The sequence below is a fragment of the Rhea pennata genome, chromosome 5 (assembly GCF_028389875.1).
Source record: "Rhea pennata isolate bPtePen1 chromosome 5, bPtePen1.pri, whole genome shotgun sequence".
Classification (NCBI taxonomy): Eukaryota; Metazoa; Chordata; class Aves; order Rheiformes; family Rheidae; genus Rhea; species Rhea pennata.
This window is the reverse complement of record NC_084667.1, coordinates 37,693,438-37,719,394: the sequence shown is the minus strand read 5'-3', so window position 1 is coordinate 37,719,394 and position 25,957 is coordinate 37,693,438. Positions and strand designations below refer to the sequence as shown.

At 47.3% G+C, this 25,957-nt stretch overlaps 1 protein-coding gene across 1 annotated transcript; it reads right to left on the bottom strand.

The window, feature by feature from the left end:
• Positions 1–75: 75 nt before the first annotated feature.
• TMEM86A (transmembrane protein 86A) lies at positions 76–25,735 on the bottom strand. The gene is made up of 3 exons (XM_062576926.1): positions 25,588–25,735; positions 8,301–8,565; positions 76–3,986 (listed from the first exon to the last, which is right to left on the bottom strand). The coding sequence occupies exons 1-3, from the start codon at positions 25,606–25,608 to the stop codon at positions 3,559–3,561; spliced, it is 714 nt and encodes a 237-aa protein (XP_062432910.1). The 5' UTR covers positions 25,609–25,735; the 3' UTR covers positions 76–3,558.
• Positions 25,736–25,957: the final 222 nt, after the last annotated feature.

Below are 25,957 nucleotides of genomic sequence, written 5' to 3'. Positions count from 1 at the left end.
GACGAGGAGGGAGGCGGGGAGAGGGAGAGAGAGAGAGGGAGGGAGGGAGGGAGAGAGAGAGAGGAAGAGGGAGAGGGGGGGGGAGGGAGGGAGAGGGAGAGGGGGAGAGAGAGGGGGAGGGGGAGAGAGAGAGGGCTGACATACGTATATTAGCCACAACTGTTATATTTCCCAAAAAGGAGCCAAAGGATCTCCTAGGAGCCTGGGTGGGTGATAACTATGGTAATGAAAGCGAGCAGAAGTAATGGCACGCTATGCTTAGCCTCAAGTTACTGTAGATGGGAATTTCAGAGGGGCTTTTGAGTACAGTGTAGTAAAAAGAAAGTCTGTACTTAGCAAGCGAAGGAGCGAATACTGCTGGGACCAGGCGCACACCACGCATGCAGGGTGCTTTATGCCCTCTGCAAAGTGCCTGGGCCAAAGAGTGAGTGCGCCTCCGAGACTGTGGCCCTGAAAGGAAAAGGGGAAGAACGGCTCAAACCTCTCAGTTTGACAATGCATAAATGGGCAACGGGAAGTCCAGGAAAGGACTGGCGATGCCGCGGGCAATCATGTGCTCCCCATTTCTTGTTTGCTCCCTTTTGAATTGAAGACTGCCCTCACTGGGGGTAAGAGGAAGTGTTTTCACACACACGCACACAACATGCACATGCCAGATGTATTTAACAGTCAGCAACCGATCAGTGCTTCCTAAGGTTTATGAAAATCAAAATCATGTCAAATCAGTGTCCACACAGCAGTTAAGACAGCCTGCGGGAAAATGGTTTCATTCAAGTAATGTAGATTAAAAGAGGAAGTGTAGAGCAGGAGAAAAAAATGATGATTAAAAGAGCCAGAGCTGGTGAACTGCCGAACAACCCAGGCCTCTTTCTCACTTCCTATGCGGAGGGCTCTGCCGCACGTTCTTGGGCAGGAATGCGATCCAGCTAGCTCCACCCAGAGACCTCTGCCGCCAGAAAGAGCACCTCTTGACAGTGAGGGGAGAATCCTTTTTATCAAGAGGGCAGATTTCCTATTAACAAACACTTAAAAGAACCTTCCCTGCAAGTATACAGTGGCTAATAGTAGAGGAGGGTAGCAAATGAAGGCAAGATAAAAAAGACTGCAGAAAAGCAACTGAGACACTTTCAGAAAATTGATGATGTCTCATTTCTAGAGAAGAGGGAGGTCATGGCTCAGCCTGACATTCTAACTTATTAACACACACTCCTTCAAAGCAAAGGAAAGCCGAGGGAGAATGCTCTGGAAAAATGGCAAGTAAGGACTCAGTGTGCTGGAATGAACTATGACAGTGGGCTGTAAATCAAACTGAAACGTGCTGTTTGCTTATGCCCTAGGAGCATGTTGGGGTTCACCCCAAATGCTCTGTTTCCTCTTAGCTGGGTCAGTCTGTTGCAAGAAGAGAGTCGCAAACTGTCAAGCTGAGTAGCAGCAGGTGACATCCACAGAGAGCTACGATGCAGGGTTCACACTGCGGCCAGAAGATAAGCGATACTGATGAATGAGAATGTTGTGTGGCTCTAAATTCCCTTAGCAGTTTACTCCAGACAGGCCCTTGTACTGCAGTGAATGCATACTGACAATATTACACAACAGCATTAAAGGAAGAGATTACACGGGCCTGTGCTATTTACAATGCTTTCCCTCCCAAGTAACGCAGCAGGCCTTTCTGATCTCTATCTGAAAAGCAGCAGATGATTTTACAGGGTCAGGACAGTTAACTTAGATTTTTTGTAACACTGGCTGTATTTGCACTAATGCAGGAGTGTCTGAATCCCATTGTGCAAGGCTCGGGAGGCGCACGAAACCCACTTAGCACCTCTCAACATCAATGGGAAACCTAGTAGGGTTGGTAATCTTCCCTTAACTACCCCTTGACCCTGCCATACTACCTCATGGAGAGGAATTCCTGCTCTGCCAACTGTTCCAGGGATTCAGTGCCAGGCTTTCAACTGGAATGGTCCAGGAACTCTAGGTATGAAGACAACACTGATTTCCAGCCTACGAGGAAGGGTTGCTCCTCCTGTTTGCTCTGTTCATGCGAGCGTATTGAAGGGGTTGTTGGAGCCCATGCAGATTACAGTCGTGCAGTCTGTTTAGGTCTGTTTTGGCTTGAAGTGGTGCAAGAACCCTCAGCTTCCTCTGCATACCTCAATGCACTAGTTGCTCATTCGAAACTTTAATAAAAAGGGGCACCTCTTTCTGTATCTTTTTAAGAAAGTTTGAAGTCGGAAGTAATCTTGCTTCAGCAGATGGACAAACTGAATGAAGAATTTGGATCAGAATTAAATAGGCTTTCTCAACCCTGATGGTGCTGACATTCTCGCTGCCTTCATGTCAGTACAAGAAGGAAGCGGCAGGCACTTGGAGCACACAGGACAGCGCTTCTCAGGAAGCTCTATTGAAAAGGGGCTTTCCAAAAGCAAGTGGTGCAACGCTGATCATGTGCCACCTGTTGGTGAAAGGCAACAACCATCCACAACCAAGATGAGGGCCTTGACTAACCAACATCAGACAAAGGAAATGTTGACAGGGAGATTTGGGAGCAATACTGCAAGCAGCAGTACTGTAAAAGCTTAATGAGTAAATGGAATATTATTCATTAAAATCCTGAGGAGGAAAGGCATAAAGGTTAGATTCCTATTTGCCATGTTAAGGAGGCAGATAGGAGGTATATTAGTAAGACAGATGCTCAAAGTCCTTCTGCAAAAATCACAGTTCTTCATGTTCCCGTTACAGCTCACCTGTCACTGGTGCTGCTGACACCATATAACTGCACACATGTGGCAGAAAGAGAACACACTGGCCTGGTTACACAGATTTCCCTGAAATTCCTAGTTCTGTCACACGTTAGCACTGGGACAGATCCACAGACCTGCTCCAGAGCACTGATCAGCCATGATCAAAGCACACAGTACTGCATCCCAGCATATCTCTTGCTAAGTGCTCTCTGCTTAGTGTTTTGCCTCTATCCGTTTTTTTGGGATCTGGCCCACACACTGCCATTGCCTCCAAAGCTCAACCTTCATCTGAACGTGCTGGTTTTACTCTACTTCTGGGCTTCCTTTCAGCAAAGGTTCTGATAGCTCCCATTTGCATACTGAGTTTGCAATGCACTAAAAGAGAGACTGGCTTAAATACCAATGAAATTAATTTTTACCTATTTAGTAGAGATGGGGGTTTGTCTGTCCCCTACTGAAAGCAAGTTGTCTAGCACAGTGCACTGCCAACCCTCCTTTCCATCAGCCTCCCTCTTCCCAGACATTCAGCATCAGTTTCAGGACTAACAAATGCAATGCAGTAGCACAGCACTTCCAAAGAGGAAAAGTTGAATAAGTAGCTGCTGCAGGGACAGTCTTAAGTTTTCTGATGTGGACTCCACACTGAAGTAAGCAATATTCAGAGAAAGCCACTGAAAAAAAAAACCCAAAGGTAATGCTTCAAAGAAGCAAAATCAACATCACCAATGTGCCTAGAGAAATGGAGCTCTCTCTCAGGGGTGAATGCAGCTACAGCACCTGAGATATAACCCACATTGTCCACAAGCTATTGGCACGCCTAGTTCCTCTTTCTGAAGTCCTCTTCATCTCTGCTCTCTACAGCTGACAATGCAATAAGCATTTGGGCTGCATAGTAAGTAGCCATGATGATGGCACGTGAGTAGGGCACAGGAAAGCAGAACTTGTTAACTGCAATGGTCAGGTCTGACACCATGAAAAGCATTGCACCGATGCAGGCCGACAGCTTGGTCCACGTCCAGAGGTCATTGCAGAGCTGCATGCCGGCAACAGCTCGCCAGCCCATGAAGCCAATCAAGGCGATGTAAACAGCTACCAAGTAGGTGAATGGGCCCGAGAGGTAGGAGTACAGGAAGGCATAACAGGAACTGGAAACAAGGCCCATCAACAGGCCGGCTTTCAGGTCCAAAGGCTTCATGCCGAAGGCTGAGGAGTACAGGATGTGTGTGATGGCAAACATCAGAAGACCTGGAAAGAGGCATTGACAAAGCAAGTGTGACCTTTCATCAGTGACTGGCAGTCCAAAGCAGAAGAAAGCTGTGGCTGTATTGGGTTTAAAATACACAGCACCAGGTACAGGCTTAGATGTCCTGGCAATGTTACAACATTTACTTGATTTCAGTGGGAATGCTATGAATGCTTGGGATGATTTTATTATAAAAACCTATGCACAGGAGGTTAGCTTTATCAGCAAGCTTCTGTTCCTAAGAAAATGCTTCAGAGCTGGAACTGAGCATAATTCTGTTAAGATCCAGTCATTTTTCCATAAGTGACTAAGCTGCTAAAGGAAGAACAAAATTTGTTTTCCAGATGGATCCACCTCCCCTGTTTTGGACAGAAGGATGGGTGCATGGAAGACCAATGACCATTCCCTCTTTAACTACCTGAGGCATTTCACTCCTATGTCACTTGTGAAACAGGAAGGATGGAGCCAGAGCAGGTGAGAACAAAATGCACAAAGTTACTGATCCCCCCAAATCCAGACACAAAGTCTGATTGTATTCAGCCACAGACCCAAAAAATAGTCATGGACTAAATCTAGTTTCTGCTCCACCTTTGCCCGCAGCTAGGAGAAACCTTAGCTAGAAAGCAGCAGCTGACATATTTTAGGGACTACCAATGTGACTGGTCAATGATTTTATGGCTATTTGCAAGCTCCAGATGCACCTTAACTGGAGTCAATCAGCAAAAAATAAAATGCAGGCTTCCCTTTGAAGTGCACAACATCCCTGAGAAATCCCAGCTGTGGGTGTTGGAAGATACCGTCCATGTGTTACTCACTTGCCATTAATCCATTTGACAAAAAAAATCCACGTGTTGGTATAGCTGCTGATTACTCGTTCTCTTGCCTGTTGAACACAGTGGGCCTCAAACAGAGTCCAGCTCCTTTGGTCAGGCCTCTGTTCCCCTACCTACACATGGTGCAGCTAAAGGCTGTTCCAGTTTATCCAGATAGGTTTACTAGTGTGGCTGGAAGTTTCTGTACAGCTCTAAAGCATGCAATAGTGTAAAAGATCTGAGGGGCCAAGTGCTCAAGGAGGCTCCTGGTTTAAAATTAATGACTGTGGGTGTCAATGGAAGCCACTAACACCTGCTTTTGGCAGATATTTGCTCTTCATTCATTGTAGGCTGAGGCTACTCCAAGAAAGGGAAGTGTCTCTCCACCTTTGGGGAGTACCAGATCACACATCCATTGAAACCATGAGGTAAGGGGGAAACGTGCAGAACGGAGAGGCAGGTTGGTCTGCAAGGTGAGGCTGGAGAAAATGGATAGCATGAAGGGGAAGGAAGAGAAGCACAAAGGAGGGCAACAAGAAGCTGATGTTTTACAAAGTTATGAAACATCATGAGCACAAGAGATTGAAGGAAACCAAGGAGGGATTTAGGACAAGAGCTGTCTAGTGCAGGAAAGGTTGGAGCTGTGGGGGCGGTAGGAGAGGAAAGTTACTGCACCCTAGCAGTAAAGAGCAGTTTCTCCCTCAATGGCATTATGGGGAGAGTGCCAAGATGGGGAATTGAAGAATGTGGTGCCCCTCACCAAGCAGCAAGCGCAAGCAGCGGTGCCTGAGCAGCCGGTGAGGAGGTGGAGGAGGAGGCAATGCAGCAGCCGAAGGAGGGAAGGTAGAGGCAACAGGAAGAGGCACAAGGAGCACAGGGCCCAGCACTGTGGCTAAAACAGGGAAGCAAGAGGGGAGGAAAAGCAAAAGCAAAGAAAGGCAGGAGGAGTTTTATAGTATGTGGCAAGGTAACACAAGAGACTGCTTCCAGGTCTTCTCATTTGACACCCAATAAAGCCAGGACCAGAAAATGAGTGATGGCTGCACAGAAAGGGGGACGTATTCCTGCTGTTGAGAGACATTTAGTTGACAGCTTCTGCACAGCCTGTGGCTGGGTCCTCCACAACCAAGTCAGGCAGATCTGCCTTTCTGCACCCACTCCTTCTCTTCTCTGCTTTATTCTGGGCCACATAGATGGAAGCAACTAGCCTGGGTTTGTTTCTCCCTCCCACCCCGGAGTTTCCCCTCAGGCTGGTGATAAAGTCTTTTTCCTTAGTCCCTTGCTTCCTCACTGAATGCATCAATTGTTTTTAAGTGCCTGGTATCAAAGGAAGTGGATTTTAACACTGTAAAGTATCTTCTACATACAGTAAGGCACTAGTCAGAAAATAGCTTGTTATTAGTGGACTGAAGCAGCAAAAATGGAAAAAAGTCAAGTGTGTCAGAAGTAGGTTCCCAGGCTCCCACTTCCGTGTGAAATAATGAACAGATGTCCTTTAATAAACTCATTGTCTCAGAAGCTATTCAATTTAGCCCAGTTTCCAACCCTTTTTTTCAGCCTGAAGCCGTAGGAGTTGAACAGAAAATATATTTTTGGCTATTTATTCCCCTAAAATTTGAAATTTCCATAAAGGATGATGTCAAAAGTTTGAATGTTTTCAGTTGCCAACAATGCCAGCCTGCTCAGAATTAAACTGGAGAAAACATTTTGCAGGAGAGGTGAAAGATGAAGTGGACTGGTGCATTTTCTCTGCTAACAGCTGAAACACAAATGTTATGCTTCAGCATGAAAGACAGCAGCTCAGATTTGAATGGACCAAGGCAGGCAGGAGACAGCCAGGATAAAGGTTGAGATTTTCAACATGCTCCAAGACAGCTAAACAAATACTTTCCTTAAACCCCCAATGTGACACTTCTCAGGTGTGAGACAGGGTCAAAATCCATCTTATTTTCTGTCTAAAACAACCAGACAGCGAATTGCTGTGACCAGCTGACTTTCCTCTAGCACCACAAGAGAGGGGACTGGAGATACCTAGCTATGGGGAATGGGGGGAATCTCTGCATAGTCCATGCGCAGAAACAGTCACAGTGAGAAACAAGGCCTTGAATGTTTCCAGGCCACAGCTCAAGGAGCAACTCCGGGAGGCAACACAGAAGCACAGGCACTTGGGGCAAGCACCCTGAGGGCATTGAGCAGGGAGTCCTGTGAGAAGGCCAGTCGGCAGCAATGCCAACCGTGAGCACGGAGGGATGGCTCCCTGAACATGGGTTGGGGCTCCTCAGCAATGTACCCAAAACTCAGCTGAATGGATCCAGTCCTCAAGGCCCAGCCTGCCCCCCCCCCCCCCCCCCCGCCCCGATCACTAAGAGTTTCTACATGAACTTTTAATGAGACTTAGATAAGCCCTTGGGAAGCAGGATTAAAAACAGATTCCAAGCATTTGGCCTTTCATAGCTGGCATTTCACACACTTTCTTCTCATAAGGAGAGCTTGTGAGAATCCCAGAATAAAACAAAATACTGACCTCCTGTGAGAAGGACAAGAAAAGAAAAGCCTTTGACTTTTGGAGCTGACAACAGCACTAATGGGAAAAGCTCCCTCATCTCAGTCACAGCAGTCAGTTAATGGTGGATGGTCATGTGAGACCACTGGGCTGGTGAAGTTAATTTCAAAAATGCCACCAGTGCAGTTAAATGAAAGACTCAACTGCTGCTGATTTCTTATGACAGTCTGAGGCCACTTGGGAGCACTGTTGTAGGCAGGCACAATGTGGCTTTAAATCATTAATCTAAATTGTTATGTTCTAGCTTGTTTTGCTCTGAGACATGAATCTTTCTAAAGAGAAGACAGGCTGTACTGGTAGGCTATCCTGTGATTCTCTATCATTTATATGTCTTGCAAAACCAGCTCTTGTTTTTGTAAAACAGGCTGCATGATTCATATTGAAGAACCTGCAAGTAGGACAAGGTTTCTGATGCTTTGATTTCTAGCATCCACCCAACCACATTTGCCAGACCACAGGCTTGTCTAACAAAACCATAGGGGTCCTCTCCACCTGGTCTCTGCTGAGGAGCCTTTGCACCATGCGTCCTGTTTCATATCCTTGAAGGACTGACAGATCTCCCTGTAGAGGAGTAGGAGCAAGACACTGCCCATAGGAGCTGCCAAGTGCCATGAGTGTTTCCTTCTCTTCCCCAGGGATTCTGCCTGTGCCACCTTCCTGTTCCAGCCACCCGAGGCCCAGTGAGCATGCGCCAGGAAAACAAACCTGCCACAATCACCCCTCCAATCTCAGAGCAGGGACACAAACAAAGTCAGGAGATTCATCCACTGTGTGACTCCTCTAAATGCGATGGATTTTAGTCAAGGGATGAGCACCTCCCACTGCCAGGGGCTTACCCTGTAAATGAATAAACAAACCACATGGCCCAGAAACTCATTACTAAATAAAGAACGTGACAGCTAGCCACTGTGGCATCCCTTTAGGACTGATGCCTCACTCACCATGAATGAAGTAGCCCTGCTCCTGCCAGATGAGAAAAGCGTCTCCCAATGCTGAAAATATGAGTCCTGCCAGGATGCGACTGGCACTCCGGTGTGCAATTAAGAAGTTGATTCCATGCGCCAGGAGAAAAACCCACAAGCAGAAGATGGGCAGACACTTGATGAGGGCACTGAACCAGGAAGGGCTGGAAGTTGGCAACCAGAGGACAAAATAGACACAAGTGGCTTTAAAAAAGGGCACCAGTTTGGGGCCTTCACTCTTCACCTATAATAAACAATAAGTAAAAGAAATGGAAATCAATAGGATCATCAGAAGCATCAGTGGAATAACTGCACACCAGAACTATCGCCTTACTTTTGGAAATTTCCCTTTCATGTATACTATTGGCCTGCAGCATTTCCACCCTAGAGAGAAGCTGCTTGAGCTTGACCATGACTTCCAACCTAGACCTTTGTGAATGTCTCTGCTGAAAACACCTTTTAGCTGGTGGGCTTTGGGTGATGGAGACAGAGGAAGTTTTAGATACCTTTTCTCTTTATTTGTTCTACTGAAAACATTTAAGCCATCAATCAGTATCCAGTGGTAGCCCTTGCACTTCTGTTGTGTTTAGACTAACTGCTTTTATACACACCTTTCCTGGAGCTAAGAAAATACTGCACTCCCCACATCACTCCCCTAGCAGTAAATGAGTCAATAAAAGTGCAAATCTTCCCTCTCGGCTTGAAGCACGATACTCCTGCTTAGCTAGGTACAGATCACCTTGGAGATTTAACTTCTTTTCTAACCCATTCACTGTCCTGCCCTGTAGGCTCATACCTGGGGCTTGCAGTCAGCATCACCACCCATCACATCAACCTCCAAGGTGGGGATGTCACCTCCTCGGTTGACTAATATCAATGTCAATCACATGTTGTTTTGTTTTAGCATTACACTAATTATATACTATCCATGTGGCAGGAAACACTTTGGCTCAGGAATCTCTTATGTAAATCCAGGCACCAAAATGCAGCATGAGCACCAGGCTACTCACAACAAAGATGAGGCAGAGATGAGACACAGAGCTACAGACTCCACAGCCTATCCAAGCTGGGTTTGCTCTTCCCATATGCCCAGCTGGGACCTCGACAGTGGTAAGATGCATACTATGTGTATTCGCACTCTTGTGACACTCCTGCATTTTATGCCAGTAGGGAAAATGAAAATTCCCATGAAAAGCTAAGTTACAGTTTTGTTTTCTCCCAGGGTGCAGCTGAGGGCTAAAACAAGGAGCACAGAAAGAACGTGATTGCCTGGTACAACTGCGCTGTTGGAGAGCTACGTCCTGGGATCTTTTAGGAGGCCTGCTTCCTCCTGCAGCGAAGGCAATACAGCACCTAGAGAACCCCTGCAACTAGCAGGTTCTCTCTCAATGTTCTCTTTTCTTTGGTCAGGCAAGGTTTAGTTGCGTAGTGTCACAACGGCTTCCCATTACTGATGGCCCGTGCACCAGAGGAAGACTCTGGGGAGAACCTGGAGGCATCATTGCCCGGTTCACACTGTGAAGTCCAGCAAAATCTGTGGCATCTACACGTGGCATGCTGGGGTTGCTTATATAATGCAAGGACCCCATGCACCAGAAACCTGGGAAGGAAATGTTGGTCTTTTTTCCACAATCACTTGTGTCAAGGGGCATTGCCATGAGACAAAGCCAGTGTCCGTCTTCCTCTTAATGCAGCATACCTTCATTCAGGTATCTGGAACAGGTTTCTGTAGACTGCAAGGCAAATAGCTCCAGGTTACAGTGCTCAGTTATTAAGACCTAAATTCACCAGAATTCAGGGGCTTTTGCAGACATAAGCAAAGGGAACCTAGCTGAAGCTGAAAGACTGAGGCAGAGGTAGTAGAAGGCATCTTCACGTGTAGCATCTAAAAAGGGAATGCAGTCTCTGAAGGAGCAGAGCTCCAGATAAGGGCATCTTGGGAAATACAATGCTTTCAAAATTGCTCTCATATCTGAAAAAATGTTCCCCAACATATCAGCAGCTTCTTACCAGTAAGGCATTTCATTATTCATGAATACATTATTCATAAGCTATTGCCAACACAAGTTTTAAACACTCCATTAAACAACCAGGCAACATAATTCACTCACCAAAAGACATCAACAAGTTGCTAAGTTTCTTGTATTACATGGGGAGCTAGTCATCAGCTCCCTGATGGACACTCCTCTAGTTAGAGTGTCCAAATAATCACCATTTACCCCCTTTTGTTTGCATTCCTTGGGAGAATTCTGACAGCAAATATCAAATACACTTGAAATAAAGTCGCAGAAGCCCATGCAGTCCTACTTGCACTGGCGATGCCTGAGAACTATCAAGTATCTGTAAAGGAAGAGTGGAGCCAAGCTTCCCACAACTATTCTTTCAGACCCAGCTCCCTGCTCTTTAGAAGTGACACATCAGATAGACAGACACTCTTCCAACATGGAGTAAGAAAACCCTGACTATCCCCACCACCTCCAGATGCAGCACCTGATTCCAGCTCTGCCCTTTCACCTTTTGTGACACTTTTTAATTAAAAATTTAGCTCATCACATTCAGCATCTCACAATCCCAGGCAAGAGATAACAGTGCTTCTGGCAGGATCTCCTCCTTTACCCCAGTAGCCATGGAAGATCCCCAGTGTCCCCAGTGCTCTATGAAGAGACTGAAATCTTTAATACAAAAGACTAGCAGCCTCCAAAGCTAAAAAAGAACTGAAGAAGTTGCAGCATTGACACTGATCTGGCTCTCTATAAAGGCTCAGCTAACATAGTTAGTTTGCTATCTAGGAAGGCATAAGTCTATGCTGAAAGAGCGCTCAGGTTCGGCCTTGTTTGCAACACGACAGAGGCACCGTTAGAAATATCCAGGAGATTATTTGGGTTAATATAAACACAGGAAGTTTTGTTTAAAACCCTGTATTGAAAGAAAACACCTGCTAAGACCAGTTACCATTAGAGTCACAGCTTGCCCTCCCCTGTGAGCATGCATGATGAGACAGGTTTTAATTACACTTGTCATTTTCCCTAGGAACCTTGCCTTACTGAACATAAGATATACACTTGTGCAGAAAGATCGTTTGCTCAGCAACCTTGAAATTAGCATTTCCTACTATCTGAATGTGAATCTTCCTACTCCAGCTAGCATTATTTTGAAATAATGGTTTGTGTTATTTCCACCTTATAACAATTCAGGAATTTTTCAGGCAGAAGGGGTCATATTCCAATCTTAGTTATTCACATGTAACCTTAGAATTTATGGTCTTAAAGATCTCATATAAAAATAACTCTGTAGCTCTGGAAGAGCTACATGCTTGGCATCATTAATATTTTATTCCCTTACACCTTTTCAACAAGCATACTTCAAATGAGTTATTTTCAAACATGCCCTTGTTCATTATACAATGCTGCTGGCTCAGTGGAACCATCATGCTGGCTCTGAGCGAAATGAGTGTCCCATGAGGGATGCTGTTTGCAGAGACAGAGGTGCCCACACAGCTGAAGGCTGGGCAGCACATCCTGCCAGGAGGAGTGTGGCACTGCAGATATTTGGGAGAAGTCTCCCAAGAAAAGCTGAGGCAACCAAAGGGTGAGACAGAGGGATTCTTCTCTGTTTAGACAAGTGGCAGAGGCTGGGTAAGAAGTGATGGGGCAACTTGACACCTGAAGGACAAGCTGTGGCTGGTATTGGGAAACCGTACCAACACAAGTGGAGGTTGTGGCTTGAGGAAGGCGAGGCACATAATGTGGCTGCTTAGCTGGATGACTAAATTATATCAAACCATCCATCTCCTCTGCACCTGTGTCTCAGGGAGGGCACGTGAGATGTGGATGTGCCTTCAGGTTGGAAAAGGAAATACTTGCTGCAGGTGCCAAGGCTCTTTTTGCTGATGTATATGCTTTTCATGGCTTTAAGCAAAGTTTTGCCATTATATGACAAATTCTATTGGGTTTTTCTTCCTAATTCTTTTCTTCTTCCACTGCTTATTTATTCTGGGCTGAAATGCAGTTTAGGAAATATCTTAATACAGCGCTAAAACGGTGTTTGCAAGTTCTGGCTTTTTAAACTGTGCATAATTCAGGGCATTTCCTAAATTCTAGCAACTACTAAGTTACAGTCTCTAAAAAAGTAGTTTAAGGTGCTGTAAAACCACTGTCCCTGTATTTGTTGAATTACAGTGAAAATACTAGTTAAAAATTATCTGCATCGAATCAAATCTAATAAAACTCTCTAGGACTTAGGCAGACTAGGAGGAAGTTCTGGCCTTCCTCCCACCACAGTATGTACACCTCCAAAACAGATCTTTAAACAGAACTTAGTACTGGCACAGAGAGTTCTCTGGGGGCTCAGGGCTCCAGAGAACTGGGTATCAACCTCCCTGTTAGGGATTCGTACATTTACAGTATCTCTTCTTGCTTTGTCTTTTCTCATTTTGCTCCAGTTTGAAATATTGCCCATTTCCTTGTTGCTGTTGCTCAACAATAATAGATGACTCCATCAAACAAGTACTCCAGCCATGCTGTGGTTTGGTATTGGTGTAAGACTTCTTAAGAGGTCCAGGATAGCTGATGAAGAAACAGTTGCAAGAGAAGGGGCAGACTTGAAGGAGTAATTTTGGGTAATGAGGACTGGAAAAACACTCCCAAAGTGCAAAATATATAGAGGACATAGCATGCAAAGATGACCAGAAGTTTAGTACAACAGCTCCTAAACCATATCCACAAATTATTAATTGGTGGCTCACTGAGAGCCCAGGGGTCCCAGCTGGCAAATCTCTTCCTCACATTTCTCCACTAAGCAGCACTGGGAGATGCTGACTGTTTGTACCTCTATAACCCAGTGGTCACTACAGGATATGAACTGAAAGACCATCTATTTGGCTTCTCAGCAGATCCAGTGCCTTTGCTGACTGCTGCAGGCACGCAATCACGCCAGCGAGTTTAGGGCTTGCTCCTCCATCCCACACTAGGCTGCACCCGCAGGGGCACAGCTACGCCTGTAAGCCAGCACTCTGATTGTCTTTAACACTTTGGAGCCAATTGTCCGTATCCATATTGCAAGTGGGGTTCATTTCCGAGCGGGCATGTGTGCTTTTGACAGCACCACCCTGATGGAAATGAAAAGCTTCTCTATGAACAAATGAACAAAGAGGCATAACAAGAAGCAACAGACTGAAGATAGGATGGAGAAAATTTAGCTGGCACATGGAGGGAGATGCCTTGCTCCTGAGGTGTAGAAAAATGGCACAGTGTAGATGCTTTGAAATGATAAAGTTACAGACAGTTTGCCGTTCTTAAGTCTTGCTCTGGCCCCAGGAAATAACACAGGGTATCAAATCTGCAAGTCCTCTAAATCAACCTGCACAGAGAACAAGTGTATAACCACTTCCGGACAACAGCCGTGCACCAGCCTCTGTGGGGATACAGCTTGCATCCACTGGGCACTTTCCAGGAAAAGGGTTTTAAAAATTTTACCTCAGCTATTCCACCGAGCAGTATTTGAGCGCAGCTCTATGCACTGGCCAAAACAAGCTGGGCCGTTGCCTCCACCTATCCCTCCACAGCATAGGCAGCTCTTAGCAAGGCGCTAACTATCCTCTGTCCAGCCAGTCACAGAGGGAGAATTGTTTGGGCCTGAGGTTGGATGGCACAATTAGGACACAGGATGTACAATATGTGGCTCAAATTTAAGAGCAACAGGGAACTGACACAATCCTCCATCAGGCTATGGCCACAAAAAACCCACCTTTATGCTTGACCAAAATGTTGTGAGAGAGAGGAGAAACTCATGTCTACACAGATCCTGACCAGAGGCAGCTGATTTTCCCCGGGTTTCAACAGCTCATCAGCTTTTGCTGAGACAAGGAGTCTCAGTACGCAGTAGTGCTGGGCAGTTCCTGGCCACAAACCCTCGTGAGCTATCTGCAAAGCAACTGTCCTCCGAGCCTTGCTCACACTTTTCCACGTTTGCTCACACAGCACAGTATCAAGCCTTCTGGATATGTACGCACTAAAACTGATATAAAGGTGTTCTTTTTTCAGGCAGTGGTTCAGATGTATGTGTAATAGAGAGGATGCAGCTGTTCAGATACCAAATGCACTATTTACATTTTTATTTTCCTCCTTCTCCTGTTAATTCTTGGGTTAACTTCCTTCCAGAAGAATGCTCAGAGCCTTGGTTAAATACCACATGGCTTTTTTCAAATGCAGTAGACATTTCCAACTACAAATATACACATAAGTATAGAACTCGCCTTTTGAAGTATTTTGAGCTGCCAACCGGCTGGGCACAGGTGCCCTTGTGGCATTCAGCCCTTGCACAGGGCCCTCATCTGGCCATATATTGGAGGCCCCAGCAGCCACTCTGGGTGCTCAGCTCTGTATCCTTCCTGGGCAGCTTGCAGAGGAGATGAATAAGATGTAAAGGGTCCACCAGTTGCACATTCTGCTCCACAGGGTTGCTGAAATAATAGGCTGGCTGAGACAGCCCTAACCAGTACACTTCTTGAGTAACTTGAGGCAGAACGTGCTTCGCTTCCAACACTGTTCTCCTGCAGGAGCAAACCTGCTCCTGGGGGAGCGCCACTCACCTTTCATCAAGAAAAGCACTGACTCATGCATGCCCTGAGTTGCTCTCTTGCAAAATTCTGAGGAAAAACACTTGTTTATGGAGGGTGGTAAAGAGTTACGGAACCAGCTGATCAACCTGCCTGAACTACTGTGTTAGTGCAACATATTTGTGCAAGCTAGGACTTAACAGGAGGGCATGTTTGTGTTGGAGTTGCCACAGGTCAGGCATCCAGGGCAGATATCTGATGAACAGCCTCAACGTGTTACAGAAAATTGAGAAAGACATGGATCCTCATCTGCCTGCACAGGTGTTAGTGTGACAGTTAAACCATCCTCTCATCAAGCGGAGACAAGACAGCAGAGATGCCATCTCAAACGGACTTGTAAAATAGCTAATAGGAGAACATGGTTTGCCTTTGGAAAGACGCATGTGCTGACAGTGGGCTGCTTAGTGCCCAGCACACTTACGCCATATGCTGAGCTTGGCAAGGCTCTGCAGCACTTCATTGCAGCTACTGATTCCACTCAAGGCCTCCATTCCTGTGTTGAGAGTTCTGCAGTGAAAGTGAGCTCACGCTTGGCTGTCCAACCTGTTCACAAGCAGACCAAAAAAACTGTTTTTGTCTGCTAGGAGAGCATCCATCATTTGACACAAAGCACAAATAATAGAGCTAGATCTGAATGCTTCCCACCTGCAAAAGGACAATCCTCCCAGCCTAGCCATGTGTGGCAGGAGCTATGAGTCCAAGGCAGCTACTGCACCACCAGGGGGAAGGGAGAATCTCTTGGACTCCTCCTGCAAGCCAGGTCTGGTTTTCTTGGCCTCTCTTGTCCCTCCCTGCTCCCCAAGGCCTGAGTACTCTCTTCCTACCCCTAGCTTAGCTACAGCACTCTTCAGTTAAGCCAAGTAAGCTCCTGCCATGATTTAGCTGTGCTCCACCAGAGACTGAGGCAGTCAACTGTCTTTTTTTTGTTGTTGTTTTTTTTTTTTTTTCTTAAGAGCAAGCTATGGTTACTTGCCAGAAAAATACAATTAAACATTTGGCATAGGCCCTCACAGTCCTTGGGTGGTGAGCTCAGATATATTGCTGCAGGAGTTCTTGGCATCAGAATTGTTCTTCAATGAAGGCACTGGGGAGCAAGGGGTGGGTGAAGACTAATCAAACTGGCACCAAAAATGGCCAATGCAAAGGGCTAGGCCCCCTGCACAGCTGCATGCTGAAATGGGATCTGCAACAGCCAGCTTAATTTCAAAGCCAAACTCATGCCCAGTTTACAATCATGTCAACATTCAGCCTAATCTCCAGATTAACTACAGGGGCAAAAACCCATCAGCACTGAGGTTAAACTCCTCCAGATAACTATCTTCCCCCCAGGTGCAGAAAGAAGGGAGCAAACTTGGAGCAGCAGTTTCCATCCACCAGCTGGCACAGAGGCCAGCGCATGCTGCCCAGCAGCGAGCCAATGTTTGCACCCAGCATCAGCTTCTCAAATGTGAAAGCACAGCTCAAGCCCCTGAATAACACGGCACACCCGGGCAGGGCACAAGCATGGGCTGCTGCGGCCGCCTGGCTGAGCGGCAGGTGTGTGCAAGAACAGGATGCGTTGTGCTGGGGAGCATGGGAGCAAGGCTTAGCGCGTTCTGGAGCGACAGCAATGTGAGATCGCAGACACGGCTGTTGTGAAGATCTCCTCCTGACAGTTGCTCTCCACATGTGCCCTGCAATTTCTCCACCACAGGCTGCTGTCTGCTTCTAGGCATAGGCACTGCTCAAGAGATGATCAATACTACACAGTGCTTTACTTTAGCTATGTTGTGATCTACCACCAGAAATCCCTGTTATATGGGAGCAAGTTGCTCATGGGGGTTGTCTAAGATAGGTTTGGGGAGAAGATGGCACTGAAAATGCAACCTATGAAGGATATTTAAATAACTGGCTCAGGAAGGCAGAAGAGATGAAGATTATTAGACAAGCTTTGAGGCATTTTCCAGAGGAGATTAAAATAGTTAAGACCACAAATCTACGTGCAGCAGTCAGCAAGGGGTAACTGGTAACAGGCAACGGTGTGCGAGCAGTCTTCACTGCTGCCTCCTTCCCAAGTGAAGGCAGGAGCTGCATGACCACTCACATAGCAATAGGAGCAACTGCATTAGCAGTGCTGCAATACAAATAAAATGGAGGTCCCATCTTGTCTTCAGTTGCTTAATGAAGAAATTTAAACATGCCAAGCGCACAGCCATCACACTGACTGCTCACAGGGACTGCAGGATGTGACGGTTAACAAGGCCCGTTCAGCTCAGCAGGCAGTGGGACCCAGGAACTCTGGGCCATTGTATGCTCTATTTTACACCGATGTAAAATAGTGCCTATAATTAGAGAGAAAGCCTCAAGTATGAAACTAGAGCCTAGCCTTCAGCAAAGGTCACTTGGAGGCCTTAGGAATAAGAGGAAATGGTGCCGTAACAGATTAAAGTATAGGAGCCAAGGAAATAATCCCCATTGCATTAGGGCACTGCCTGTGCTACATGTTGTGTCAGGATTGCGCTCTGCTGTCTTAACCATGACACTGCCTGAAGCCACACAGACACTGGACCACAGACTTCAGCAACCAAGGAAGTTATAGCACACATTAAAAGCATCTCATATACTGAATAAAGGAAGAAATTGGGTTAGCTCAGCCAAGTGCTGGTAACAAGCTGTGCAGGAATATCTTGGGATCTGCCTCCATTACATGGGACTTGCCACTAACAGTAGAGGACCTTGATACCAGCCAAAGTGAGAAATTGCTACAGGAACCGATGCCAAGTCAAAGTCACTAGAATATCTGTCTTTGGCTTGCTGGGACAAAAGGAAAGCCTTCAAGATGGCAGAGCCTTTTTTAAGCAGATGTGAACTCATCAAATCAAGCTACAGACACATTTCACCGTGGACTTAAAACCCAGGTTAGATGTATGTGCTTTTGTGATAGTTCCTTTTGTTTGAGCTGGTTTTGTTTTTTCCCTTTATAAGATATCATCTATCCTATTTACTGGACTGGTGCAGGACCACAAGCAGAGCTGTTTTAAAACCTTTATTTGACCCGTGGTGAAACGGGCGACTGGCAAAGCTCTGCCCTGCCACATCTCACTTTGCCAGTAGGAACTGGTGTTCAGGAGGCAAGGCAGGCCCTTCCATGCAACTTCTTCAGCAAAGAGCTCATTTTACATGCAGTTTGCAAGGAGAAATCTGGGTCTAAATTAAGAGTGATTCAAGCATTTGTGCTGTCACAGTCCCGTAAGAGCTAAAGAGCCATTAATGTAACAAAGAAGCCAGGCGATACATGCCAGCTGGCATACGCCAAGCTATACCAGCTCTGCCTGAGATTCCCAAGGAACTGCTAAGGGCAAAACTGCCTTGGGTCCTCAAAAGTCCTTTTTGTGGCTTGCCTTTCTGGCTCACAACAAACTCGTGCACACCTGGCAGGTGGGGCTTGTGCAAGGGCAAACTAGAAGGCAGGTCAGAGGAGGGGAAGGCAGCTGTTGGGGGAGGGAATGCTGGCAGCTCTACACAACAGACCTTCACTGTGAGTCCTCGTGAGTCTGTAAGATCAGCAAAATTTGGCAAAAGCCAGCAGAATCTTCCAGGAAACCCAGGAGGGACAGCTCAGCTTGTCTTGTGCCTAATGGATTGCTGAATGAAATGCTCTATCTGCATATCATGATCTTCAGGCAGAAAGCTTGTGAAGCATTGGTGTTAACGAAAATTAGAAAGGAAACCAGCAATGTACCCTGGTAAGGATGTGTATTTTAAGAGCTGTCACTTTAGTACCTTATAAAAAAGGGTCAGGTCTCCTCATTTTATAACAGGAGCAACTTGCTTTAAGAGACAGAATGTTGTAGGGTCAAAGTATGGCAGTGGAGTACAGATTTTACTTCCAATATTTATTCCTGTGCCAAGACTTTGTGACCTGAATAAGCCAGTATAAGAGAAACTACAGGCAGGTGAATTGGACTTTCACAGCCGATGTCCACAAATGAGGGGGCAGTCCAGGTGGGGAGGGACAAACACTAACCTGCACAAATGCTAACCTGTGCACTCCCAGGACTCACACCAGTGCATCAAGGGCTTCACTTGCAATACCTCTGCTGGAATCAGGCTGCAGGTGCAAACCATGACTGCACTCACAAATAAGTGTACAGCTGCTTAGATCAAGGGTGCAAGTCCATGCATGCACAGAGCATTAGCCAACAAATGACCCTGAAAAACTCAAACATCAATTAACTGATAAGCTTGTCAGCATACTCATTTTCTGCCAGAGTTGCAGAGAAAGGCCATGCGACTTTAGTTCCCCTTGCAAGGAGGCACAAGTCAGGATTCAAGTTCCAAACACCCCAGTAAGCTCTGATTTACACCACGACAAAGCCCAAAGTCACAGGCAATAGGGAATACAGTGGCCAAGCTATTGTCCAAGGCTCTCAGCCGGTGTAAGCCCAACTCTGCTGAAGTCACAGCAGTGAGACTTGCATAAGGCTGAGGATCTGCCCACATGCTTAGCATATGCTGAAAAACGTGCAGCTGGTTCAACTTCAAACTTACCCTAAATCGTAAGCCATAACCCAGAGATACCTGCCACTACCATAAATGCACTCATTTTGAAACATAACTGGAAATCCAGCACATGATGCTAACTGGCACCAATATGTCTCCAAAGTTTCTCTCTGGTTGGGGGGGGGGGGGGGGGGAGGAGGAGGGAAGAGAGAAAAAAAACTTCATCATTCAAACTTGACAAAAGTCCCAAGACCACTTGGGGCTTGTCTAATCTCCCCTTGCTCTTGAGAACCACATATTTCACAGAACTGTAGAGAAGTTTGCTTTTGGGTAGAAAAATCTAGCCTGCTGCTCAAAACAAGGTGTTTCCATCAGCTCACCAACAGGTGAAATCAGAATAGCCACCATCCTCATTAATGGGCACATTTGCAACAGGGATGAATTTGGCATAGCTCCACTCACTCAGATTTTTTGCAGTAGAGAATCAGCCTGCAGCATTAAAGTTAACACAAGAGACCCAAATTACACTTGTCCAGAGAGAAGCTGCACCCTATATAATTCTTGGTCATAGTCTGCAATGTAAGCCCCCAGGATCTCGGCAGGTATCCAAAATCCTTTCCACCCCAGCACTCTTGAAACCATCAAGACATGGACCAATGAGGAATGCAAGACAGGAAAGCTCTCAGCCAGCCCACCCACCACCTTTCAGCACTGATGGCATGTAATCATCTCCTCCCTCATCATACTCACCCTCCAGGAAACCACCTTCTACTCCTTGTTACCAGGATACTTGAAGTTCAGCATCACATGGAGAGATGCTGCAGACCAACACACTTGTCATCCAGAAATCAGCCATTAGCTAAAATGCTATTCAGATTATGGAATTATAAGCAATAGATACAGACAGGGCACATGTGGGCTAAAAGCAAATAACTGTCACCTTCATTTCAGGCATGCCGCAGTAAGCAAAATCTACATCTCTACAGTAATTGCAAATCCACTGGTCATTTGCGTGAGAAGAGAGAAGTAGAAAATTTGAGTGCTATACAGTATCCACTTAGGCCTGGGGTGGGGTTATATAACTAATACTCTTTTCTCTATTTGAGTGTTTCCACAAACTAGTAGAAGATGGGTGCCAGATGCCATCTTTTTCTAAAAGTCTAATTTCACTGGAGGTATTATTTCCACAGTATTATACAGTTACCAACAGAGAAAGATAACTCTGGCTTCTCTTTTCCCATTTAAGTATCTATATCCAAAATACAGTGTGACAGAAGAACTGCACCTCTGTCTATTAAAATGAATTATGTGCAAGTAAAGGCTTCTTCTAAACTGGACCCATAATCTTAATGCACAAAGCATGCTTGGAACAACAGGCATGTTAGACTTGAGCAATACATTTGAGTTAATGAAGTCTTTGATTTACAGCACCGCCTGCAACTGTGATCAGCACTACCAACAACACAGTCACACAAGGCCTGGGAAGAGCATTCAAGGCAGCCTGCACTTCCTGCCACTCCAATCTCAGCCACCCTAAGATCAGCTTGTCACAGCAACAGCTACAACAAAGCATGACAATGTCATAGGAAGAACATACAAGTTTAGTCTTAAAAGTAAATAATGGCATGTAACACTATTCTGAGCTCTAACTGAAATAAATCAGCAGTTTTTCCCTCAGTAGACGAATAGCGCAGAACCTCTAAGCAATGCAATTTACATCAGGATTTCTGTATTCATCTGGATCACAGCACCATTTGGCCCTTTTTCAGAAACCTCAGTGATACCCACTGAATTTTCTAGCTCTGTTCAATACCTGTTACCAGTGAATACTTTTCCATGTCATGAGTTTGTCAGGTTTTTGTACCACTTTGTAAGCAACCTCATGCTCCTCCATGGTGGTATCTCGCATTCACTTGTCTATCTCGGGATTGACAAAGGCTGTTTCAGGGCAGGAAGTTTGCTGGCTGCTTCCCACCTGCAAGGGGAAGGGCCTGAGGGCCTGACTTGCTCAGGGCTGCCAAAGCAACCCTCTCTCTCCTCCCCAGCTCTCTCCCTTTGAGGATAGAAGGAAACAAAGGAAAGGACAGGGCAGGCAACTGTTAACACACAGCCTCTGGGCAAAAGCTGTTCCCAGCAGGGGCACTGGAGTGCTTCGCCTCCCTTCCACGCACAGGACTGTCAGGAACAGAGAGAATGTTGTCGGGATGAGAGCCTGCAGAGTTCACGTTCCTCAAAGAGAAGCACCAATACAACCTATAGCCCCCACCCCCAAAAACAGAGCTGTTTACAGCTACATAGCATCTTTAATATGCCCTGTTTTCCCTCAGTGTGAGGTGTAAACTCCTCTATATTTTTCCCCCTAAAGTTAGGGGGAAACTAGAGTTCCTTTGAATGTGTAGCATTATATAGACTGAAGAATAACTGCATATCTTTGGGCTCATCCCATTCTGCACACTTGCAGCCCCTGTGATCATGATGCCTGATCGGCTCAGAGAAGTGCCACCACAGCCCCACACTAAAAGCTTCTTAACTGCTCAGAAAGAAATAAATGGAACAAAAAAAAATCACTAATGAGGCAATCTCAGGAGGAACTGAGACAGGACCAACAGCGACTGTACAAGGAGGGAATGAAACCTCACATATCCATGAAGCAAGCACACTGCTTAGTATTGCTCTCCAATTGCAGGCTTTCAGACCCTGCTGCTATACATAGAAAAAAAAAAAAAAAAAAAAAAACAAAAAAACAGCTCTTACTCCAAATCCAATAGCTTCCCCTTTGCGCTTTTCTCCCCTCCCCCCCCACCTCCCAAATTGTATCTTCTCCCATGACAAGGGGTGGGGCATTCACCCACAGGTGCTGGCTCTGGGATCTTCACAGCCTGACCAACTTTCCCGACCTGCTGCAAGGCAGGGATGCTCAGGAGCCACCAGGCAGTTCCCCACTGCAGCATAACAGATAGGCAACAGCAAGGAGACATCAGAGAAGCATATGGAGCTTGTACAGAGGAATGCATTAGCAATATCAAGAATCATTTCTGAGCAGAATGCTCCTGTTTTTCTACTGGGATAAGTAATGAAAGCTTCCCTCCAAGGTCACTTCCTATCAGACCAAGCATTACTCACCAGCTGGAGCAGGACCTGCAGGCAGATGAATCCTCTCTGTCACTGACTAGCCTCATGAAGTCTGGACTCTGGTATCAGCAGGACCCCAGACCTTTATCCCAGCAGAGGACATGGAGAAATACCTCAAAAAGTATTTCAGCCAGGCTTCTTGTTTTTGTGGGCAAACTGCCCCTGGGCACATCCAAATTTCACAGCACTGTAGGCAACAGCTTGGCTAGTTCTGTGCGAGATGTTGAGGTCTCTCCTTGCACATGATGCAGCCACACCACATCACTGAGGCCATTATGCATACCGGGCAGCCAGCACTAACAAGCAATCTTACCCTCTGTAGCTGTCTCTCCCTGCTTTGTGCCTGCTTACATGGTTTCTCCCAGCCATCAGCTGCACAGACCTACAGCTCAGTGTTTTTAAGTAAACTGCTGCATTTCTTTTAAGACTATCTTAAAGGAGGAAAGTAGGGGAGATGCAGGAAGCCATGTTGCATCCAAGTAGTTATGGCCATCTGCTGCACTTATGTACAAAGGCCATAGACTTGAAAATCAGAAGAAAAATCATGTTGCTCTCAGCTGTACTTCTCTAACATCATCTCCACTGAGACGGATGCTGCAAGATACTGGGAAAAGACTTGCACTGGAGACAAATGAATTTCTCTGGCTAACTTGGTGCTGCTCCCACAGATAGCATCCTCAGCATGAGTCGTAGCAGAGATATCCATGCTGACTTCAAACACATGGTCTATGCACGTAGCACAAAGTACTGTTGTACAGAGATAAGGCCCAGGCTGCAAGCGTTGCACCTTGCTGCAGCCAGACAGATTGCTCTTTGGTGCTCCCTTCAGCATGTGACTCATCAGAGGGAACCCAACAGCCAGAGGGCTGCCCTGCTTCTTGCCCCTGCACAGCTCCAGCTGGTAGCTGTGCAGGGACTGCACCATGCTCCTGGTCAGCACACTGCATGACGTGATTTCAGCCAGCCTTTTGTGGGCCATAGCATGACCAACACACTGCATTTCTTCCAAAACACAGCAATCTGAAAAGATCATCTGCAAAGAACTGCTCCTACAGTCTAGGCTGGCAGCTGTCTTCTATGAGCTCTTTGGAGGGTCAGATTAGGGATCGCTAAAGCCCTTTCCTCCCACTTCCACAGGAAACAGCTGCAGCTCCAGCCACAGCTCCTGTTATCATCCCTCTAGCTCTCCACAGGCTTCATGCCCATGCTAGTTGCCTTTGGTGAAGGCAGCAAATTAGTATATCAGGGATTAAACCAGAGCAGAAATATGTTATGTACCATAAAGCACAAGCAAAGAAAGTACTCTTTTGGTTTTCCCCAAGTTACCCTCCTGAGCTGTAATTCCTGATGTAGGTACAGCCTTCTTGCCTAAACTACACATACCCTTCCCAGCTGTGCTTTACACCTACATAGCTGTACTTTGGTCATTTGCCCTTCTCAAAGCTTGGTTGAAATACACTCTGTAAGACTACTCTGATCCAATGGCCTTAAGAGCCAAGTACAATTCCCTTTGAATTATGAAACAAATTCTGCCAATTGCTGACCCATTCCATCATTGCCCCAGCATAAGATTTCACTTCTGAGGTATCTATACTAAATTCACTGTAATGAGGACCATTACTTGAGAATTAATTTAGTTTGTAGAACAGAAGCACAAAGATAAACCTCTTCATTTATTTGTGAGGAACATGTGAGGGGAGCTAAAAAAAATTGGTATTCCCATGATATAATTTACAAGCTATTTCCCTCTGTCTCTAAAGATAAAAATTACCCACAAGCTGATGAATTTACCAGCTACATGTTAATGACTGGGGGGGGGAAATTAATCTGAAGTATCAGACAATACAAGCTGTTGTACAGAACTAGCTAAGAAATTCAGAAGTTTTGAACCATGGTTTTGAGAGTTAGAGAGGGGGAAAGGATGCAATTTCTACCTGTGAGAAAAAGCACAATGGGGCTGCTGCAACATGGACTAGCTGTTAATCAAAATATCTCAAAACAAGACAATAGCCTATCTGCAGGGACATCAGGATACCAGCAATAGGTATTCAGTGCTGCAGTGAGAGTGTGAGGCAACTTTCCCACCGCCACTTAGCTATTCCTATAGCACATGTTGGTCTGTTGGGTATTCACCCAAATCCCTCCCTTTCTAGAAACAGGAACACATAAAGCAGTATGTTTAACAGCACAGCTTCTCTCTTGTCCTGGGTGAGAGCGCTTTGTCCTCTTTCAGCACAGAAACACTTCTCCTTCACCTGCAGAGTCTGGGATCAGTGGTCCAGCCTAGCACAAGCCACAACTACTTCATCTGTTAGCATCAGCCCATCAGTCCAGCTGTACCACCACAAGCATAGCCCTGCTCACATCCTCCACTCAGGCAGCAGCAGCAAATTGCTGGGTTAATTAAGCTTTATGACTCCCCACGAGACAGACAGGTGATGGCATCCCGGCCTCGTCTCATCAGGAGGTGGAAGAGCAAGACTGGCTTATCGGGGGAGGCGCCGGCTCGGTGGGGGCTGCTCCGTCCTGGGAAGGACCGCGTGCCGCGGGGGCCTCCAGGAGCCGCGACGGGCACCGCGAGGCCGCCCCCAGCGCTCCAGGCTCCTGCCAGCCGGCCACGGAGCGGGCGGCAGAAGCCAAGTGTCACCACCGGCGGCTCCCGGCAGAGGCCAGCCCAAGCTGTCACCTGCACGGAAGGCAGCAGAGAGGCGCGCGCGCGGCGGCCGGCTGGCAGCGCACCGGCCCCGCGGGCACCGCCGCACCGGGCCGGCGCCTTCAGAGCCGATCGGCCCGTAACAGCGCTGGAGGCGAGAAAGCGCCCCGGCAGCCGCGCCGCGGGCGCCGCCGCCGCGGGCCGGCAGAGCATCGGCCCCGCGGGCACCCGCCGCCCCGGGGCCGCCCCCGCCCGCGGGGCGCAACATGGCGCCGGGGGGCTGCGGCCCCGCCGCCAACGGCCGCTCCGCGCGGGGGGCGGCGGCGGCTGCTCCCTCCAACGCCCCCCCGCCAGACGGGACGCGCCGCCCGGTCCGCACTCACCACGGTGACAGGGGACACCATGTCGGCGGCGGCACGCGGGTGAGTCGGTCGGTCGGTCGGTCGGTCGGTCGGTCGGTCGGTCCGTCCGTCCGCCCGCCCGCCCGTTTGTTTGTTTGTCGGCCGGTGCGCGCACCGCCTCCCTCCCGCCGCCCTGCCGGGCCGTTTTTCACAGCGCGGTGACGTCACGGGCGGGGGGGGCCCGCGGCGAATGCGCTGCGCGGAGAGGACGGCGGGGCGGGGCGGGGCGGGACCGGCCCCGCCCCCGGGGCAGGGGCGGGGCAGGGGCGGGGCGGCGGGGTGGGCGGCTGCCGCCCCCGCCGCCCGCGCCTCGCCGCCCTGCCCGGGGGCTGCGCTCGCCGCCTGGCTCGCT

Coding starts and splice junctions, on each gene's coding strand:
- TMEM86A (XM_062576926.1), bottom strand. CDS start 25,608: ATGGTGTCCCCTGTCACCGTG. Junction 8,566..25,587: donor TGGTGTCCCCTGTCACCGTG/GTGAGTGCGGAC, acceptor TGTTTATTATAG/GTGAAGAGTGAAGGCCCCAA. Junction 3,987..8,300: donor GCAGGGCTACTTCATTCATG/GTGAGTGAGGCA, acceptor GCCTCTTTCCAG/GTCTTCTGATGTTTGCCATC.